The 24,137-nt window shown below is 29.6% G+C and overlaps 1 protein-coding gene across 6 annotated transcripts in view; it reads left to right on the forward strand.

The window, feature by feature from the left end:
• LOC142332905 (TAR DNA-binding protein 43-like) overlaps nucleotides 1–24,137 on the forward strand; it is a 59,222-nt gene that overhangs the window by 20,177 nt on the left and 14,908 nt on the right. For 3 of the 6 annotated variants that reach the window (XR_012758434.1, XR_012758432.1, XM_075379600.1), the window contains one exon: nucleotides 17,536–17,590. The exons of 2 other annotated variants lie outside the window; for them this stretch is intronic. Coding sequence is in view for 2 of the 4 variants with exons in the window: in XM_075379600.1 (XP_075235715.1) it covers nucleotides 17,536–17,590 (55 nt within the window). In the remaining 2 variants the exon portion in view is untranslated. Of the gene's footprint in view, nucleotides 1–16,733; nucleotides 16,773–17,535; nucleotides 17,591–24,137 lie in introns of those variants that run through there. One more of the 6 variants, XM_075379602.1, reaches the window with a different exon arrangement.

The following is a 24,137-nucleotide window of genomic DNA, read 5'->3' on the forward strand; positions in this document are numbered from 1 at the left end:
CTTACTTACTGTTCGCGGCTGTTTCTGGATTGTCGGAATATATTAAAAAAAGGTAAAATTATATTTTATTATTTTTGTATTTGCGAATGTAATGTGTATTCGATGCAGAGTGTATATTTTCTGGTTAGTCTTCTGTTCTTGTAGCGTAAATGTTATTTACCGTATTGTGTTTTCCTTTATTGTAGTTGACGTGTAAACTCTTCTTGCGATTCTGGTATATAATTATAAATTTAACAAACTTTAAATAGCGTTTATGCGATTTATTATGTTTTTCTTTTATCTTTCGTAACCGCTACCCGATCAGACCATCAGATCCTCTCAGAACATTAGGAAACGATAACGAAAAGACTTTAAGGAATAGGAACGTATCTCATCGACCGCAATAATAGTAAAATTTTATATAGAAATAACCCACTACTTTAAACAAGAAAGAGTTGCAGGAATCCAGATTTTTAGACGTTAGTGAATTAAATTTTTATAAGGCTCATATTTATTATGTATTGTAATCAGCAGCTCCCGGGTATTTTTGGGGGAAGGAGGAGTTAGTATTTAGCATATGCAAGCGTATTCCTGGAATAGTAGTAATTCTAACAGATATTACGTTGAAGTCTATGTTTTTTATTTTTATATAATTCTTGCACTAACTACATAGCAATGGCTGAGATGCGCAGAGCAGCATGGCGCATCACTTGTCCCATCTGCACCAATAGCAACAGAGTAGGGAAGCGCAGCTGGCCTGGCAGCACACAACACACACACACGCACACACAACAAGGATGAAGCCTCTTTATAAAGAAAATGGCTATAAGCAAAATTAATATTAAAAATAAAAACCGTAAAATTCTACAATAAATCAGAGAATCGTCCTAAAATTGATCAAATCACTTCAAAATGTTCACAAAAATGTACTCTGTGCCCTAATACTAATCGAGTAAATATTTAATAAAAAAAAGAAAACTGAGGGACGCGAAAACACGTGGTTTTAATACGGCCCTTTTACCTAAAATATATCCTCCTTTACACGTGAAAAAGATATTGTTTTAAACGGTTAATTACTTAGAGTTTAAAACTACATGAAGTTAATAAACGAACCCGTAATTTAAATGCAAATCGGAAAAACAAATAAAATAAATTCGCGTGATGTACACATTATTAAATATATAATCAACTTTTTAATTTAACCCTTAACTGGGCCCGAAAAGGGTAGTCTTACCCACGAGTGCGTGGGTTCGCTTTCTTTCATTAATTAAAATTTTATTGGGGGCTATAACTCTGGAACCGATGAAAACAAGTACCGCTTACGATATATCGTAGAAAACCTCTCGATCAGAGCTTATTACTGCAGTTAAGAAAAAGTAAAAAATCCAATTTTTTTAAATATTGGCTTTTTTTGGACGCTTTTGGTTCATCCGATTCTAATCAAAAGGGGAGGTGCACAAATAGATATGTTACAACAGTTTTAAATCCAAAATTCCAACATTCTACGGCTAATCGTTTTTGAGCTACGCGAGGTAATTACTTACGCACATACATATGTACAGACGTCACGCAGAAACAAGTCAAAATGTATATTTCCGTTGAAATCTGAAAACCGAATTTATTCGGGATTACAATACTTCCTTTTACGTAAAAATAAAAGTTGTAAATTATAAGTAAAAAATAACTAAAACACTTAATAACGGTAAAATTATATAAACAAATAACAGTATGCGATGAAAGTCGCGGGCATCCAAAACGATAATGAACTAAGTTTTGATAAGACTCGACGCACAGAATTTTATATAAATTTAAAAACATTAGATTTAGATAAAATTAATTTGTCACCTGTTAAAAAGAAAAAAAAATTATTACTAGTGAAATATCTATTAGAATTTTGTTATCGCATTTAATTTTGGTAATCGTTAATTGTGTAATGTAACGTAGAATATTAAAATAAAGATCACTCGTTACCAGAAGGACGTTTATTATTATTTAAAAAAATGTATTTTCGAACGGAAAATGTTAACACACTTAAAAAGCGCGTAACATTTTTTTATAATAAATAATAGAATCCGTATTTATAATTTTTCAGATTTTTCTTTCAGCGGTAAATCTATTTGATCTCTGATGTGTGTAATTTTCACGCGAATAAATAACAACCGACTTAGATATTTCAAAAGGGGTAAAGAAAGGTAAAAAAAAAATTGCACCTGACTCCGGTTAATTTACTAAAAAAACATAAATAAAAATAATAAATTTAACGAGATACGATGTACTGCTACCTCCAAGATTTTTACATTCAACAGTGTTTCCCATCCAGCGTTCTAAAAAAAAAAAAAAAAACAGAAGGTTAATTTTAAAAATAACATTTCAACGGATATAAAATTTATTTTATTACGCAAAAATAAAAAAATAAAAAAAACTTAAAATATGAATGCGATTTACCTATCTTAAAATAATAATCGCAATCTTGACGGGTAATTTACAAATAATATCTAATTTTTCATCTAAACTATTACTTACAACCAGCTCGAACAATATTTATCGTTAAAATTACAGCTTGTAAACATTACAATTACTTTGTATTTTAACTTTAACTTCATTGTAATTACGGCAGCTATCGTATTAATTTTGTCCGTAATTATAACCTAATTTTATTTTCCGAATTTAGAAATAATTGCAAATAAAATTACAGTTTACTCGCAGACGATAAGAAACCGATGAAAACGTTACTAATATAACACGATGGTGGATAAATTGAGAAAATGAAGACGGAAATGATTATAATTTTTTAAGGAATACGTTACCGTTCGTAATTTCAAAGAAAAATCTGTTGTTTAATTGAAATACATCCAAATCGTTTTCGGTAAACCGACCGGGTGTTGCGTGCTGAACGGATTTTGATGTCGGTTTTGCTTGCATTGTTTTATAAAGGTGTGATATTTGTTTGATACGTTTACGACCGTCGCCTATCAGTTTTACGTACCTGTAGTTTACAGAAATAAAAACTCCACTAACTCAAAGATGGAAAACTTCTTTTAATTTACGGTTATTATCAAAACGATATCCACCTTTCCTTTTCCTGATTACGATGAGTTAATCGATCTACGGATGTATTATGGATTTATTCTACCGAATATTTTTAAATCCCGTTAAAAAACGTAATAAATCTTTTAAAATGTTTAAACTTTCTACATCCGTTTATTAAATATAACGGAATAATTAACGAAACGTTAATTGTGTTTTAAGCACGATCTGAAGCAGAGTTCCAAAAATTTTGAGAAACTACGTTAACCGAATAAATTATCGTAAAATACGGTAAAAAATAAGAAATTATGTATTACTCGTATCTTAAAAGTTATTATGCGTATAATTTCTTAAAAATGTCGTTGTTGCCTTTCTAGTATTATTATGGGGATTAAAAATTCCACAGTAGAAATAAATGTACATTTTTAACGTGGATAACCTGATACGAGATATCAGTATCGTGTGATACGAGATATCATGTAATAGCGTATATAAGTAATTTAAGTGTTTATTGTGGCGATTTTGAAACCTGGATAAAGTTGTACATATTCATTATGCAGCATTTGTATGCTTTTTATATTTACAAAATGTAAAAAAAATATTTTGTTCTTGTGAAATAGTTTTCTCATTTTCGAGGTTTATTTATTAAATCGCTCGCTAATTTACGTAACTTATATTGGATTTTACTATAAGTTTCATTAATTTTTTATACTGTATTCACTTCTCTGTACATGTACAGCGTTTAAAAACAGCTGTCAAAAATGAGAAAATAGAATACGGGTCGAGTTGAAATTTAATAAAAATAAAATGTTGATACCAGTATTTTTAATAATATTCTTTTTTTTCTCTTTCCGTAGGGGGGGAAAAAGCTCTGCCAGCCGCCGTCAGACCAGCACTAATGGCAGTGCGGGGTTCTCCCCCGCTAAAAAAACCTGCCCCCCTATCGTGCAGGGTCCGGATCTAAGCCATATGGTATGTACAGTCCCTGCATGATCACGCAGGCACTCTACTATCCGAATCCGTATGACCGGAAGGCGTCCCCAAGGGGTGATCGACGAGCGACGACTCCCGAAAACATCTATGTCCAGACAGGAGCCGGGTAAATTCGTTGCCTGTGTTACCGTGCTTTCGCTCCACCCAGTTCCTGACGTCGCTTAATAATATTCATTGTATGTACTGTTTTGATACGGCGTAAACAGTTTAACAAATATGTAACGTTAGAATTATAACTAAATATGAAAAATTAAGTAATTTCAGCGATTAACATTTCTCGACCGCTAACGGAAAAGTCTATTTCGTCGAAATATAGTTCAAATATAATTTACGCAGACCAACAGGTCCTTTCGCCAACCGCGCGAGAAACCGAAAAAAGGATATTTTTATCCCTTTATAGGGGATTGAATAATACCGGAAAATATGTTCGCTAGGAAACATTTCTGCCCTTTGAATAAAATTTTGAGATACAGTATCCTTAAGGTCCATATCTCCTTGCCTCTTACACCTATCGTGACAAATTTAAAACAAGAATGAATCGATAGCAGAAAGCAGGATAATAATCTAATTCTACACTTTATTACATTCAAGAATACGGCACACCGTTTCTAAGCACATTACGCTTAAAGGCGTATTCGGTTTAATCGAATAAATAATAAAAATGTCAACGGATAATATTTTTTAGTAATATTAGTCCGCTTAAAAACACACTATACTCCAACGGTGGTTAATTTCAATTTCTATCTACGTAGAAACAAATACGTGATTAGTTTTTACTTATTATCTTCTCTTTAGCCCTTCTGATTTGGCGATCAAAGTGCCCTTACTTTCCGCGCCGTCTTCTGATCGCCTTGTGAAGATTACACAAGGCTTTTCCAGGGCTTGCTTCAGAAATGCAAGTCCAGATGCGACTTCTTTTTCTGCAGCTAACGTTTATAACTTTAGAAACAAATTATTCTTTTATAAAAATACTTATAAAATATCTACTTATGTACGATTTAAAAAATAGAATACCGATAAATCATTTAGAAAAAATCTGCTTCTGAATATATAAACTGAAAAAAAAAAATATTTAGTTTCAGTACGTCGATGAAAAATTTTCTTTTCCATGTTAAACTATAAAGCCTTTTTTTCTTAATATTAGTACTTCATTAAAAATAATATTTCATTTTTCGGATCAAGTTACGAGAATATATCCGATAAATAGATATATAAACACATAAAAACAAGTTGTAATATTAAACGTATTTCCATCTGTCCTTAAATAAGAAAAATAAATTTTTTGAAATTTTTTCTCTCAGGATGTAAGCTTTTTAATACACAAACAAAGAAAAAATCTTTATCTTTTACCAAATATATTGTAATGTAAATCGAAACTAATAATTTTTATTTTCCAAAGCTGTACGTAGAACAATCCAAAAATTCAGTTTAAATATCTCTTTTAACCGTTATCTTTTATTTATTTAACTTATAGCTTTTTAAATCGAATAAATAGCAAGCTAGTTTTCATTTTCACAAGGGTTATTATTTCATTGATACGACGTAAAGTAGCAGCAAACGAAAAATCTATCGTAATAGAATGAAGTAACATTAAGACTATTCTAATGAGATATTTATTAAGGGGCTGATTGAGGTCGCTGAAGAAAAAATATATAACGATTATAATCGACTACGTATAATATAATCTTTTCTTTTTCTTCTTTACAATCTTTTATAATCTTTGCTGATGATATAATTAACGGTAACTCCGGTAAAGATTCCTTGATACTAATTATAATACCGTTACGTGTAACAAATTTCAAACTTAATTGACCCACAGGGTTGGTCTAGTGGTGAACGCGTCTTCCCAAATCAGCTGATTTGGAAGTCGAGGGTTCCAGCGTTCAAGTCCTAGTAAAGCCAGATATTTTTACACGGATTAGAATACTAGATCGTGGATACCGGTGTTCTTTGGTGGTTGGGTTTTAATTAACCACACATCTCAGGAACGGTCGAACTGAGAATGTACAAGACTACACTTCAGTTACACTCATACATATCATCCTCATTCATCCTCTGAAGTATTATCTAAACGATAGTTACCGGAGGCTAAACAGGAAAAATAAAGGATTCAAACTTAATTAAACGGTCAGTAAGCGAAGTGATATTCGGGGCGATAGAATGATAAAGATGTATACTCGTGGAAAAATTTGCTAAATTTGTATATCTTAACTGCAACAACATATGTGGGGTTAATAAACCGGGAATCTTCGGCTGAAATTAAAATTTGAACCGAACAATCTCGAGCGATTTTCCTAAGGTTGAAAACGCTTATGCGGCCATTATCTCGAACCGTTACCGTCGAATGCGAACGGTTCGTCTTCTTGGTTTTCAGTGCTGTTATGTCACAGAGACATTGACGGTCAAAAAGCTTAAATATTGAACAATTTTAAATGTAGGTCGGCAAACGATTATGATATGATAATTGCAAAATTTTACATCTCATATTACACGACAAAATCTTTGATAAATATGGTCTTGATGAAGAATTTTATGACTTAAAAATTCGAGAAAATTTTCGTCTTGTTGAGAGGTTTTATTCCAGAGGCGGTATCGATGACAGCCATTGTATGATTTTTAATTATCATAAGAAAAAAGTAATTTAAAAGAAATAATGTGTATAAATGCACTCCATTTAGAATTAGTTTAAAACGATATGTTTAATGATGGATAAACGTAATAAAATATTTTTTTATAGTAAGAAATGTTTTAATAAATAAAAAAATTGTTCAATAGACAATTATAAATATGATAAATAATAATAATGTATCGGTCAAACGCTGATATAGGACTACTTTGCAAAGAGTAATTTTAGAAATAATTATTTTTTCGTTTAATTTTTTTTTTAGTAGCTGGTCGCATCAAGTAAAAGATTTGTCAATCGGTGACTAATGCGTTGATTATGTGATGATTAGAAGGGGTAGGAAAAAAAATACATAATAATTCAATGATAATAAAAAAAAATGAAAAAAATTATTAGCGAAATAAAATTCTACGTACTTTTAAAAATGTGTAAATTTAATTTAATAGGTATTACATATGTGTATATGTAATAGATGTTCGTGAAACATCTGATTATTTAATATTAATTGTAAATTATAATTTAAAATCGTATTATTTTTGGGTTTTCTAGTTTACTTACGTAACAAACATCTGTAAATAAGGAATATTTGAGTAGACACTAATTTAGTAAATACAATGATAGGTAGTTAAGTTATCGTTTGTGAACCAACGGAATAAAGACGGTTTTCGAGTGTTACATCGCACTCATTAATCTCAAAGGGGAGGGTTAATAAAATCTTTTGTGTGTATGTATGTGGGTTAACGTGAAATTTTATTTAAGGTAGCTTGAAGTGCATTTACATCATACTGAAGTACGTTCCTCTTTAAGTTAAATATTAAGTTTAATATTAAAAAAGTAAATAAAACTTATTATTTAATCAGTAATAAGTAATAAAAAGATTTACATTGGATGCGTTACAAGTGGATTAGGTTAGGTTAAACTGTGTGTTGGCTCGAGGCTTTATTTTTTATAAACATTACCCCAGACACACAGATGAAATTACACAATTAATGGGGTTCTAGTAACCCTAAAAAAGTAAATAAAATTTACGCGTCATAATTTTTCAAACAAATACATAAAATTAAACGAAGTAATAATAATTCTTATAATAATAATAATAATATTTTAATTATTTATATAATTTAAAAAAAATATATTTTACCCGTCGATTTCCGTGGTGGAGTGTTAGCATCTCGGTTTTTTATCCGGAGGTCCCGAGTTCGAATTCCCGTCAGGCATGGCATTTTTTATACGCTACTAAATTCCATTTCCATATTCCCATACATAAGCTTCTCTATAAAACGTCGTAGTAAATTAATTCATGAAATAAAAAAATAAGTAATTAAAAAAAATAAAGATAAATTTTATCTGTAATAGTAATCTAAAATCCGTTTTATAATTGTTAAAATTATAAACTTTTATATAACTTTATAAAAAGGTAGTCGACAAATATATATCTCCGACGCAGTTAATGAACACAGATATCGTATGTAGCCAGCTTCGGGCTTGAACGTATGTACGCGGAAATTAACGAACGTTAGTTTGAAGAACAACCTTTCTAGACGCTTGTTAGAGCATTAAAACATGTACATTTTTATTAAATCTTGCTTTCTTTTGAAACACCATAAATTGGTTTTATTATATTTATTACAATGTGAAATATTATTCAGGAATATGTTTAACAGTGGTATTACTATTAATTTGTAATTAAAACTAATAATTAAAACTAAACTTGTGTGTAAGAGATGTACAAAATTAATTGGGTTTTGATAAAAATTCAATGCAGCAAATTACCTAGTTTATATATATATGTATTTGTGTGTGTGTGTGTGTGTTTTATATATAAATAACCTTTATTTATCCACATGTTGATTACAATTAGTAATACTAGATGAAATGTTTCTTACAAATAACTATTAGTACATAAAATAACTCTTTCTATACTGTCATCTACATTTTGTCTTGGTTATATCTGTAATACTTGTAAAATATTTTAGTGTAACTGCTCATTTTAAAAAAAAATCTTGTACTAAGCTTTTAATATTTTCTTAACTTACACCTTAATTATAAATATAGTCTATGTAACGTACATTTCCTATTATAATGCAATTCTTAAATATATTCTAATGTATAATTTGCTCTTTTCTCCTAAAGTGTACATGTAAATGTTCAACGAGTAAATAATAAGCAACCCTCCATGACCCAATGATACGTATGACATGTAAATGAGGTGACTTAGGCTGACAATTCCCGAGACCTGTGGTTAATTGAATTTCAACCGTAAGTATTCTGGCATTTACTGTCTAGTACTCAATTTCATATAAAAGTAGCTAACTTGTACTAGGCTTTGAATCTCATAACCTTTGACTTCGAGAATCGGCTATTAAACAACTGATTTGTGGTGAGTTAATCAGTTCTGTGGGCTATCCAATATGAGTTTTTATACAGTAATTTAAAAAAGAAGTTTACACAAATTATATATTTGTAAGTACACAGTATTCAAAATAATTTGTTTACAAATTCTCTTAACAGATTTTTAATCACCTGTAAAATATTCTAATGTGCATGTACTTTGGATCTAAATTTCTTTCATTCTACCAAATCGTTTAAATGGAGAAAATTATCATATTTTTTTGGAAACTCTCCAATTAAGAGGAAATATGTGGTTTCACCACGATGGAGCCCCAGCACATTTCAGTCAGTCGGTATCAGATTTCAAAAATACTTGTTATATATATATATATATATATATATATATATATATATATACACATATAAAAACATGACGTAAGTCATTCATAATGAACGCCCATTAAAAACTACTGAAGATCGTGACGGGAAACACAAGTAAACCAAACAACGCCAACGAAGAGGCGATTGGGATGTTATATATATATATATATATATAACATCCCAATCGTATGTTATATATATATAACACACACGTATATATATATATATATATATATATATATATATATATATATGTGTGTGTGTTTTTCTGTGTGCGTGTGTTATGTTACCATTTGTTCCTGATGCGTTGATACTGTTATATGTCTTAAGTCCGATTCTTTGAGAGAATAAACACGTATAAAATTCACTGGAGCGAATATCTGTCAGATAAATGTATTTCTCTTATTTCATATATATATATATTACATACACACAAACACACACTCATACTCAGAGTGCAAATAAATAATCCTTGTTCCATGAAATTAAAAAGGAAATTTTAAACAATAATGCCCTTTAAACATTAAATAACCAATTTTTTTATTTGGGCTGAACATAACCACAAGATAAAATTAATCTTGTTTTAATGAATGAGTATAAAAATTGTAATAAATTTACAAATTAATACCATTAAATGATTAAAAAAAAAAAATATTTAAAAATTTATGATTAATGTAATTTATATTAATTTTAACTACATAGAATCTGATGTTGACAACACATGATTTTTTGTACGCCTATTAAATTACACTTACACTTTTTTTTTTTAATGTAAATACGTAAAATTTTATCTCATTAATAATTGTAGATATTTTTTCTTTTTTTTTGTTATTGAATTATTATTCATCGTAATTTTTTTTATAATGAAAGGTTAATAATTTTTAATAAATCAGTATATTTAAATTAAAAAAAATGTAGATGAAAAAGGAGATTTGAACCGATGTGCTTTCCCCTTTCAAATATTTCATTAATTAAAATTTTATTTGGCTATAACTGGAACAAATGAAAATAAATACCATTTACGATATATCGTTGAAATCCTTTCAATGTGGGCTTATTACTGCAGTTAGAAACAAGATTTTGGGCTTTTTTGGACACTTTTGGTTCAGTGGATTGCAATCAAAAGGGGAGGTGCACAACGAGATGTTGCAACAGTCCTAAACACAAAATTTTAACGTCCTACGGCTAATCGTTTTTGACTTATGCCCAATACTTAAGTACATACGTACGTACAGAAGTCACGCCGAAAGTAGTCAAATTGGATTGAGGGATGGTCAAAATGGATATTTCAGTTGAAATCTGAATATCGAAATTTTTCGCGATCACAATAATTTCTTACTTCGTACAAGGAAGTAAAAATGAACTAAAATTAAAACGTGTATTAAGTAAGAAACTATTTTTTTATGCGTTTTGATTTATTTATTATTAACAAAATGGATCACTTTTTACGGTTTTTTTTTATTTTTTAAGATAAATTCTCTCTAATGATAATCTTATAAGTGTTTTCGGAAATTTTTATTAAATGACTTTTTATTGTAATTTTTTTAATGTAAAAATACACAATATATATATAAACCGATCGAAAATATTTTTCATTCTATTTTCCTGGCATAGATATAAAGGTATACTGCAAGAAGGAAAAGTATGGTTATCAGTCAAAAATGGGGTATGGTTTTTTTTTTAATTTCTCGAAGTTTTATGTCTGAGGAATCCCAAAAAAGAAAAGATAAAGTGTTTTGAGGGGGGGTAAGTAAATTTCGTACTTATGAACGCGTGAAAAAAAAATCATTTTATTCCATTGTTAGTTGCTTTTCAAAAAAAAAGTAAAAGAAAAAGAAAAACGTTTTGAATCAGCATGCCGGTTCAAAATTTGAATTTTTTGTTTGCGCTTTAATATGAGGTACATAGTAGCAGATCGTTTGGTTTCGCTATTACAAAGAGACTGTTCACTATTGTCTACTAATAGACTTACTGAATTTGAACCTCAGTTCTGCTGTGTCAAACATTAGACGTAATAACAACTTCCTGATAGCCGTGCGTGATGACTCAATCCGCCACTGTTACCATCTATACAATGTTTATTGTTCGTTTATTTATTTATTTTTTCGATCGATGAAATAATTCACCGTAAAATCTTACAAAGAAACTTCTAAAGCGGGAACGTGAAAATGGAAATTTGTAGCGTATGAAAAATACCGTATCTGGCCGGGATTAGAACCCGGTACTGTGAATGAAAGGCCGAGACGGTACCGCTCAGCTACGGAAATCGAGTAATTAATTTTATTTTTCACTTTTAAGTCGGTTCAGGTATTAATTACGTTTTGATTGTTTTGTTATACGTTTACCATAACTAGGCGGGAATTCAACCCACGACTTTCAGTGCAACAGGGGGAGCAGTTCTTTTCCCGTTGTTGCAATTTTCATTCGTTTTACTTATTTAATTTTAAATATTTAGTGATATGCGATATCAAATTTCTATGCGCGCGCGTGCGATTGTTTTAATGTGCACTTTTGTATTAATAAAAAGTCACCTGATTTGAGTTTTGTCCGAAATGGAACATTAAATAAACGGTAACTATCAGTTCTATTTTATTTATCGTAAATACAGGGTGATTTTGGGGGAAAGGGAAATAATTTGGGAACCGATTCTAGATCTTGAAATAAAGGAACAAGTTCACATACAAACATATGTCCGAAAACGCTTCTTTGTAAAGTTACGGCTAGCGTAGATTTCGCTCGGATTTCAGTTCCCCTGTGAAATAAGTCATACTGAAATTTTTAAGGCGTTATATAAGGGGTAAAATTGATCGTTTTTTATGTTTTTTGACCTGAAAAATAGGATTAAAAAAAACAGTACTATCATCCCTTATTTTCGCGATATCCAGAGTAGAACAGAAAAGTTCAGTGACGAAAAACTCGTTTTTTTTAGGTTTGAAGTAGAATAACTCTGTAAAACAAACTTGTAGAGTTTAATTCTGAGAAAATCGTTGTAATATACTCTATGGAAAAAAACTTTAAGGATCAGTAAAAATAAAAACAACCGTTTTCTTTTTTTTTAGTAAAATACGTTTAACCTTGGAAAAATTAAAATAATAATTTTAATTTACTTTAAATAAAAAATACTCTGTGTGGTTTATATTTTTTAAATTTAAAATAAATGTTGGAAAATTCCACCGTTGACATCGATGCACTTTTCAACTAGTTTCCTTGACGTTCCTTGATGAGGGCAGCAGCACTGAGAATGCAAGCGACCAGTTCGTTACGTGCGTCTACGTTTTTCTAGTAAGAAAGGGCCTAATTTTTTTGTCGATCGTGCCGCATCAAACGTTCATCGAAAATTACGGCTGGAAATTTGATCCGACTGGAGCGTGTGGTTTTCTTCACACCACCGATGTGAATTTCACGTGTTGTTTACGCCGTTACGGATACACGTATCTTCGTCCGAAAATAGTACAAACGAGATTTAAAGGTAATTATGTTAACCCGCTGAAAAAACTCGTCCGACACGGTCACCCAAGCTGGAGGTGTTGTATTATCTGGACGTGACAAGGATTCAGCCCTTGAGCGTGTAATGTCCTCCGTACTGTACTTTGCAGAATGTCGAGTAGCGTAAAAATTATTCGCGTGCCCGTTTTAGAACTAAACCGTACTACTTGAAGAATTTTTTTTTCATCAACTTGTAACGGTCGGCGTTCAGATGAAACACGAGTGCTGCGAAGTGTACTACTCTCACGAAGATTATTAAATTCTACAAATCAATTTGTTGTTTGCGGTCTAAATTTATTACACTAAAAAGTTGTTTTTAATTTTCATAAATTCATTCACTTTGTTCTGTTTTGTTTTTAATAATAAAAGTTGATATTTTTTTTTGTTTTTCATAGACTTCGTTTCATCAATTTTCTCAAAATTAAGTTCTCTACACGGTACATCAATCAAATTTACGCATTTATCTGTCATTTAACAAAGTTATTGTGCTTCAAACCTAAAAAAACGAGTTTTTTTTGTCACGGAATTTTTCCGTTTTACGGTGGTTTTCATTAAACCTGTGGGAGATACAAATTTGAGACCTATTTATTAGATTTTTCAGGTCAAAATCATAAGAACCCATAAAGTTTACTCCTCCTATGACCCCCTAAAAATTTTAACATGACCTCATTTCACCGGGGAACTGAAATCCGAACGAAACCCACGCTAACCGTAACTCGACAAATAAGCGTTTTCGGACATATGTTGGTATATGAAGTTCTTTCTTTATTTCAAAATGTAGAATCGGTTCCAAACCCGTCTCCCCCCCCCCTCTCTTTGTAAATTAATGCTGTTCTAAAAAGTTTTAAAATTTAAAAAAGTGTAAAGTGATCGTTCTAAAAGAATAAAACGAAGTTAACTTAAATTCTATTATACCGTATTTAAAAATCTAGTAGTTTCTGAGAGTGTTTTTCACGCAAAAAACTACTAAACCGACTTTTCTGAAATGTTACGTAACCTGGAAGGACCATATGATTAGTCATCACGAATGTTTCACCGTTTCAAAATTGTGGGGGATCAACTAACTTACGGTAACAACCGGATTAGGTCCTTTTCGTTTCTTGCCCTTCCGTCCATAAGTTTGCAAGTTTCTTGCATGGAAATATCTCAAATAGTAGGAAATATCTCAAATAGTAGGAAATATTTTTTTACCCGTACGGAGGACAGGTAACCGACTATAACTACTATTTTTAAGATGGAAACCGACTTTTTTGAAACCCGTATACTTCAACTTATTAAAAGTTTCGAATCCTATACTGACCAAACTGTGGCTCTGCAGAGATTACAATAAGTGACATTTTTAAAAATTGAAGAGATTTTGATTGTTATTTGTCACAAGAAGGATAATGAACGCAGTAGGGCTAGACGGGAAGTATTCGGTGTAGTGACCGGTTAGTATTATAGATGAAAAAAGCCAGTAGCGTAATATTCGTTCAAATAATTACATAATGATTAAAATCTATCATATAAAAAGAAAATAGAGAAAAAAAATTTTAGAGGTAATTATTATTTATTAAAATTTTTGGTGGTAGCGTTGAGATGAATCGCTGGAAAACATTTGTCGTTGGGGATATATACTATATTTTTGTAATATATGTTTTATATTTGTAAAAATCTCTCTCTCTCTCTCTCTCTCTATATATATATATATATATATATATATATATATATATATATAGCAATAGCGAAGCATTACCGGGTCTACTGTATTTTAATAAAAATTAAAAAGCAAAAATTGTAATTATGGAGTAACAGATTTCATTTGCGCGCGGTGTGTGTGTGCGTGCGAAATCTTGCATTACTGATAAAGACATTACACAAGATTGAACATTAGATTTGATTAAATAATAGAAAGCTTCATCAACCCGATCTGTATCACCGGTATATTAGATCATTCTAGTTTTGAAGGTATTTTTATTAATTGTAATACTTCATTGTGCTAGATTTAAAAAAAAAACAGTTGATTAAAGGGAAATGTTTTATGATAAATAAATTTAATAAAATAAATTTCTTATAGTAACAAATGCTTTAATAAAATAAATAAATAGTTCAAGAGTTAATGATAAAATAATACAATAACATAATTAATAAAATTGTATAGTTTATATTATACGGTGACAGAGGACTTTAGCTAAGAGGAATTTTAGAGGTAAATCTTTTTTTATTTAATTTTTTTGGGATGAGGCATAAGTAAACACTTCTGTCAGTCTAACTAATGGACGAGGGGCGAAGGAGGGACGGGGTTTAACAAACGCAGGTGGCTTCCTTCGCTCTGATTGGCTACCGTCAGACAGTACTGAACAAGCGTTGTACAATTCAAATACAACCGTAAACATGTGTACATATGTGTGTGCGTACGTATGAGTATTGCTGTGCGAGTACACGTTAATATAGACGTTTTCTTATAAAGACATTTCTTATATAGACGTTCGATATAATTAAATTAAATCAAGATTTGTCGATTATTTTATATTTATTACGTTTTATTTAAAATAATAATTAATCACCTTAAATTTTAATAAATTAAATAAAAATATTACGATAAAGTTTATCCGTTTTGTAAAGTAATTTACAAAAAAAAGATTCTAATTTTACATAATAAGATAACATTTTCCAGTTTTATTTACAATTTGACCTCGTAATACCCTACACGTGTATTTTAACGAGCGAAGAATATGGTCGATGAAATTAATGAGTTATTAAAAAAAGTGAAATTTTTGCCCAGAATCAAACCCGAGACCGGTATATTTAGCAGCCAACATGCTAACAACTATATCGACTGATCGATCAGTTTTTAATATGATAAAACGTTATAAACTTATTTATAAAATGAAATACAGCATTAAAGGGTAAAAAAATGAATATGTAAAACTTTTGAAATATGGTGCTATAGCAGAATATTAAAAATCAGATGGGTGGATAAAGTGACAAATGAAGAGGTATTGTGGCAAATAGATGAAGAAAGAAGCGTTTGGAAAAATATAGTTAAAAGAAGAGACAGACTTATAGGCCACATCCTGGAATAGTCGCTTTAATATTGGAAGGACAGGTAGAAGGAAAAAATTGTGTAGGCAGGCCACGTTTGGAATACGTAAAACAAATTGTAAGGGATATAGGATGTAGAGGGTATACTGAAATGAAACGACTAGCACTAGATAGGGAATCTTGGAGAGCTGCATCAAACCAGTCAAATGACTGAAGACAAAAAAAAAATGTAAAACTTGTAATTAACTCGATTATATTTAAGGTTCTAATAATAAAAGTAAGAGACGTCCACATAAATACAACAATGTTAGCAACATTTACGTAATCGACCTACATTTATGTAATCCTTTTATGTTTTATAAGAACAGAAAATATAATGTTATTTAATTCTTCAACAAACATCAACTAAACCGTTTGCCGACTGATCTCCTAAATGGAATCTTCCGGAAGGTCCCGGGTCCGAATCTCAGTCGCCGTTAGAATTTTTAACTTAATTTAATAGAATGTACGTTATAGATTTAATTATTTATCAAAATATGAGTTATGTTGCAGCATGTATTTAGTGAAACGTTTAGCGTAGTCTTTTGGAGAGGAAGGGCGGTGTTACCTCGACAGCATCACGGCTACCAACGGTTAATAAGTCGCTCCACATTATCTTTATTAATGCTATTCCTTACACGTATTAGTACCTAATACATTTTTATATTTATTGATATGTATCGGCAATAGACCGACATCCGGTTCGTCACTTACGTTTATTTTCAATTTTAATAAAGCGTATATAAAAGCCAATTCTGACCGGAATTCGAACCCAGAACTTTCTGTCTACCAGTACTACCTACAATTCTGGTATCTTTTGCCATAATAATAACTAATAGACTTAGTACAGGGCTTTAATGAAACGCTCCTGTAACCAGACGGATAAATGAATGATGGACTGTATCGAGCGGTTACCCGTACGGACTTATAAGCTACGCATCTGTTGTCTACGCTGTAATATAAATGTAATGTAAAAAAAATAAATACTTCATTTCATTTTGTTTGAACAAAATTTTATTCCAATAATACTAGTATAAAGGATCCTTTAATTAAAATAACTAACAAAAGTAAATTTATTTGAAAATATTCAGCGATTTACAAAGTAAATGTCCATGAACTGGTAAAATGATTGTTTTCTATTTTGTATGAACCGTTTAAAACGGTTTACTTTAGAGAAATATAAATGTTTAAATTTTATTACCGATTTATTTAAAACTTTTCTCGACCTCTGTAAATATTAATTTTATAATATCGCCGTAGGTGGTTAAAGTAAATCTCTCTCTCTCTCTCTCATATATATATACATATATATATATATATATATATATATATATATATATATATATATATATATATATATATACACACACATAAGCATTGCCGGGTCTGCTAGTATCAAACAAGTATGAACAGTGGTCACGTACAAGTGACCACTGTTGAAATCATTACATATAATAGAGTCTGTTTTTTGTTTTGACTGTCACTTTTAACTGAAACTTCTTTTTTGTTTAGCACAAGCGTAGTGTAATTAAAAAGAGTTTTACTTTACAGTACATATATCTTATATACATAACTCTTGTACGAACAAATACAAAAAAAAAAAAAAAACATGTTACTATTAGATCTGTTATAATTTTCTTTTTCTGTCGTAGAGTATGCTCAGAGCAGAGAATGAAATAGCACGTACCTCACTCGATCGCGTTGCAAGTAAGTTTTTAATTTATATTTTGCATTGATTTTATGTTTATTATGATAATACTAACAAAAAAACGAAACAAAATACACACTAGAACCGTTTAAAAATTGCCTTCTAACTGTTGTAAATGTTTTGCAGATTAATTCGACAAAGAGTAAACGGTAACGGCCAGCAATGTCTGTAATAATGCCGTCTGCCATCATGTTCTTCTGTAGGGTGCCGATAAAGCATCGGTTGACAAACGCTGAAACCTGTCGTGCACCCGCTTAAACCTTTACGATTAATACGATTAGTTTTTCCTTGTAGAAGGAAGAACAGAGATCTGCCAGTGACTTTCTTTGTCGTGAAATGTAGACGTTAGTGTACAACTGAATTGTCACGATGCTTACACAAATAAATAACATTATTTACGTGTAACATTTAAATAGAAGGAAATTAACTCGTAAAATAAGAACGGTACATCCCAAAATTGACACGTAAAAATCAAAATATTATAGTTAAACAATGAATATACATTGTAATTAATTATTTTCTGGCACTTCGGGTAACGTGACAGGTCCTTTCAGTTGTGCAAGAATTTATTTAAATTATTCAAACGTTTCGCATTTTATCCATATTTTTTTTTTCTTTTAAAAGTATAACGCAAATTCATATTTTATATTTCGGTTTATATTTTTGACAATTCATGAGAAATAGTCGTGTGTCTTTCAAATATTACTCGCTACGATCTTAAAAATTACAGTCGACATCGATCAAAAATTTTTTGAACGTTTAGGATGTCGAGAAACAACTTGGAACGGTAACCTCATTCGTATGATTTTTGGTCAGGTAATCTTCAGAGACGAATTTGAATTTTCTTCAGATCCAAACATCCTGAATTACCACTCACAGTCGATTGAAAACTCATTTATTTGATTTCATAAATCGGACAAAAGTTTTAGGGGAAAAATGTGTAATTTTGTAGTAAATGCCATCGTGATTGCATAAGGAGGGGGGAAGCAAGATCTTTTGAACATATTCATTAAACATGTATTTAAAAAAGTCCTTTTTTTTGTTAACATTTTCTTTTTAACTACTTTTCTATTAGTAATTGGAGAAAATCGATTTTTAGACCGATCGATGTACTGGAACGCATTGCAAAAAAAAAATTGATCGGTAAATTTTCATAATGAATTTGTGATACAAATTTCTGTCATTGAGTTAAGAGAGAAATATTCTCAATTTTTTGTTAATTTTATAAAGGTATTCGTTTAAGCTAACGATGAACTGTAATCTTGTACTTCAAGTTGTGCTTTAAAGTCGGTCTGATATTAAAGAATGACAAATGCACAGAGCCGTACAGTTTCATGGATAAGATAAATTGACAAGTAAGGTTATCTAACTAATTTGAAATATAAAAAAAAATTGTACAGTTTCAAAACTGATTATATCGGTATCTAATATTTTGTATTGTTGTTTTAGTCATATTTATACTGAGGATTTTTACTTTCTTATACGAAGTAAAGAAAGTATTGTGATCGCAAAAAATTTCGGTTTTCAAATTTTAAAAAGTAGTTGAAATAAGTAAGTCATAACAAGACTGAAACAAAAAAATGCTCTAGTTAATTTTCAAGAGCAAAAAGTACGTTATATAAGATATACGTGCATGCTGCGGTTAGACATGGAGAGGGAAGGTTTAACTTTTAACCGTTTTACTGTTGCAATTCTGCTACGGTATAGAATAGGACTTTTTATTACACAGTTTTAAAAGTTTAACACACACACACACACACACTCTTTAAGAAAAATTAACTATAAAAATTTGTATATTTTGTGAATGCATTTTTAAATATTATTAAGAATTCAAGATTAAGTTGTACGGAAGATAGTGAGTGATTAAATTTTTTAACCTAGAAAAACAAAACCAAGTTTGTTTTTATTAAGACTTATTGAACGGCAATTTAATGAGTGAAATTCAAAAATTTATTAAACCTCATGATTAATAAATCAAAAATTTTACACGTTTTACTTTTACCGTGCTAGTAAATAATTGTTATAATTATGCCCAAGCTGAATTCAACGATATTTTTAATTAGCTGACAATAATACATTATTACTTATCGATCTTGTTTTTGTTTGATATCAATAATTTTTAGCTGACTTAAAATAATCTTAATTTGAGGAATAATTTGTTGTAAACGCATCATAATTAAAAATGTATATAAATTTTTCAATCTCTTAATAAGATTTAGAAACAATTTTATTCTGTTTATTTATTAATTATCATAAATATTTTTTGAACAAACAGTGGCAAAAAGTGTGTGTTTCAAGCTATATAATTTTTTTAATTATTATTAAATTTCTTATATGTAAAATTATGAATAATTTCTTTTAAAGTATTTATGATGCCATCTACCGATCTCAATTTCACTTCGTCGTTAACGTTTTGGTGTATGTACGTGGGTTTATAATGATGAACTTTTTTTTATAGAATATTCTAGAAAAATAACTGTTGAACACAATTTAGGACGTTATTTAAAGTAAGTAATAACTTTATTACTCATATATATATATATATATATATATATATATATATATATATATATATATATATATATATACAGATTTGGTAATTTTTTTTAAGCTAATAATACTTAAACTAAATTTAAACGAGTTGAAAATGTAATCGGATGATTTTATAAAGCTTATTATCAGGAATCTTAAACTGTTATATTTTGTTAGAGTTATTGATATGTAGAATGATTTTTATATTTTATTAAGGTCTATTCTAACGTTTAATTTTATTTAATAATTATTTTCAGACATACATTTTATTTAGTAAAAAAATAATGCATTTTACATTAGCTTGATTAACCAATATGACGGCGTTATTTTTATAAAATTAAATTTTATATAGGAACTGCAATGAGTTTTGAGAACTAAAAAACAAAATACTTTATTCTTTTAAATGACCCTATGAGAATTGTTTTGATTTTAAGTTTTGTAACAATACATATATAGCGGGTACTGAATAGCAAATCTGAGTATTTGAAATTGACAAGAAAAAATTTGTCTAGGCATGTTTAGCCTACTTTTTAAAAGCTGTTCTAATGAAGCACAGAATGCAGTTGTTTGTCTCTACTATACTATTTTATAGGAACTAAAATTGAATTTTCATATGAATGTAAATGAAAATATTATATACAAAAATATTTTCTGGCACAAAAATATATTGAAAAATACTTCAATTTGATTATACTTGAAAATTACAAATACTTGAACATTTGAATCTGTTTATTTTTATGGCTGCTGAAATAAAATATACTTTAGGAAACGATTGCATTCATAACTTTTATATGAATTTAGTTTAAAATTTACATCGCATAGTATTTTATCAGAATTATTCTGAAAATTTACAATTAATTTCTTTATCGTAAGAAGAATGGTACTTAAATGAAAAAAAAGTACCAAACCAGAGCAATAAGACCAATGGAGAGTTGCCAGGTAAAGTTGCCATAATTTCAGTTATAAATGATTTTATTACTTCATAAATCTTCTTTCTCAGATTAAGAACCTTAAATTTTACTGTACATTTTTAAATTTCTATATTACTTTTCAATTTATAAATTTCATTTACATATTTTTGTCCCTGAGTTTTCTTAAGATTTTTATTTCTACTTTTGCTATTTTTTGTTCTAAAAAAAAATGCATACATTCTACCCCATACAGTGCTTCTGGTAGAACTGCAGTTTTTTAGCGCCTCAATTTGGAGTTATATAACAGGGAATTTTTATGATAAACTTTCTTTATGAGATGATAGGCAGTTTCGATTTTTTGTACTGTATTCCTCATCCTACACATTTTTCAATTATATTTGATGTTATGATTTCTCTCAAATATTTACATTTTTGTACTCTACTTACTTCGTTGATGTCAGAAATTTTAAGGAATTTAGTTCTTTTTTCTTTTTCTTTGGAAAATTAATTAGTTTTTTTTCATAAGAAATTTGAAGACCAATTTGCTTGCAAATTCGCTTAGTAATTGAATTCTGATTTTAGCCTGAGTGGTTCTGAAAGTTACTTACTTTGAGTTTGAGTTCTGTTTTCTTTGTCGTTGGTAAATCAGTTAGTTTTTCACAGTGCAGGGGTATTATGTAGGGTTTTATTAAACAAGTTAAAATTGTCTTGCGGTTAGATATCGTACAAAGTATATTACTAACATTTTTTGGTAATCGACATGTTATATTTCGACACAGTGAAAAGAAAAATTAAATAGTATTTAATTTTTCTTTCAACTTTTTTGAAGAAATCTTTTTTATCCTCTACTTAGCACCGGTGAAATCTACCTAAACCTGAAATCTACCAAAAACCTAATTTTGTTTTTGGATTTTGGGCTTGATCGCAATCAAAAAGGGAGGAGCACAACTTGATGTTACAAGAGCCCTAAATCTAAAATTTCAACGCGCTACGACTATGTGTTACATACGTACGTACGTACGTACGTACAAACGTAACGCCAAACCAGTCAAAATGAAATCAGGGATCGTCAAAACGGATATTTTCGTCGAAATCTGAAAACCGAAATTTTTTGCTCTCACCTCCTTTACATCGTACAAGGAAGTAAAAATATATTCCTGCTATTAAATTAGAACTGTTTTCGTAAAACACAGTATAATACTTCGGCTTACGAGAAAAGATGTTACGCTTCTGTTACCGTTTTAATAAATTACCGAAGTGTTTATAAGATTTTCCCACCGATTTATTTAAAATAGCGTATGCGTTGCTCTTCAAGTCCTTGAGAACGTTCTTGCGTAGATTCACGTTGTTTGCGACCATAAATCATAGCACCCCTAGAAGTTCTTCTTTCTATCTGTGACTTTGGCGTTACGAAAATATTAATACCAGATTGAATGTCGAATCTATGCAGATTACGGATATGGCTTACCCTGATGTAAATTCTTAGTTCAGGTACTAAAGATGTAAAGAGTGGCTACTCTGTATACAGTCGTAAATTTGTAACGGTCGTCATTTCCTATAATTTTATTATCAAATTAATTTACTTTTACGTATATTATGATACTAATACAAATTAATATTTTATAGATAACGAATTAAATTTAGTAAATCACATAATTACTGTCTGAAGAAGTCGATATTAATATATACAACGCATTAAATTTTGTTAAAGGAAGTTATCGATTTTTATTTTTGTTTTATGATTTACATAGTAGTGAGATTGATTATTTAAACTGCGGTTGGTAACCTTCCAGTTTCATAAGAAAACTACAGGTAAAATTTCGTAGTTTTTGCGGTTCAGTAGTTTTTGCGGTTATCGGGAACAAACGAAAAGATGTCAATATATGTAGAACCGAGGTTAATTATTTTGTTTTCCTTCTGGACGCTACTTTGTGATTTTCAAAAAAAAATTATTTCTCAGAAACGGGTAAACTTACATTAATTAAATTTGGAAAATCTAAATTTTTATTTTACAAAATAAAAAAAATTAAACATCTTTACCTATTAAAAAATTTATTAAGCTTTTTATTTTGAATAAAATGACAAACGATCGAGTACACAATGAACCCGGCAGTACGCGTTTTTATCCGTTTCTATTTTCTCCATCAAATGTAATAAAAATTATTAATTACAAATAATAATAGTAAATTAATAAAAATTACCCGCTTTTAATATTTTTAAAACCATCGTGTCCCTTCGACGTTGTACGCTTGGAAATACAAAAAATTTGTAAATGTTTAATCTAGAACATTTATAACACAATATTCGTATAGATAATCTAGTATTAAAATAGGTCTTTCCTTTAGTTCTACAGTCTTAACATTTTTTGCTTTGCCTCTGCGCGTACGTGTGTATGTATTGAGACATAATAGCGCACAATTAGAGCACATATACAAAAAACCAAGAGAGTTAAAGAAGTGAACAGATTTGTTAGTAACTCATAAATCGTTTCTACTCGCTCAATCACTCTAACTTTCTCTCTACACAGATATATATGTGTATATATATATATATATATATATATATATATATATATATATATACACACACACACACACACATACATACATACATACATACATATATATTAAAACGTATTACACATGTACAAGAGATAGGGAATTTCAATCCGTCTTTTTTTAAAAGATAATTTTTTTGGACAGCTGTCATCTTGTCTACAAATAAGAGATGATTTATTATTGCATTTATGTCGAATGCTTTGTCTTAGATCAGTTCGGTTTCACTTCTTTTTTTAACGGGTTTTTTTATTACACTAGTTTGCAGCTGTTTTATATCTTTGCTAATGTACTTAAACCGGTCGTATTCTTTGTAATAAATATTATTTATACCATTTCTATCTAAAATTTTCCTTCAAAGATATTTTCACTCCCATTTGAATTATTAAAAAAAAACTACGTAATCATTTGTTTATTCTTTTTCTCTAAAATATATATATTTTTTCAACTTATATATTGATTTAGCTATTTGTCAATGCAAAAAATGCAAATACAGTATTATTATTATTATTTGATGGAACAGAGCAAGTACTTAAGATAGTGGAGAA

Source organism: Lycorma delicatula, chromosome 12 (genome assembly GCF_047948215.1).
Source record: "Lycorma delicatula isolate Av1 chromosome 12, ASM4794821v1, whole genome shotgun sequence".
Lineage (NCBI taxonomy): Eukaryota > Metazoa > Arthropoda > Insecta > Hemiptera > Fulgoridae > Lycorma > Lycorma delicatula.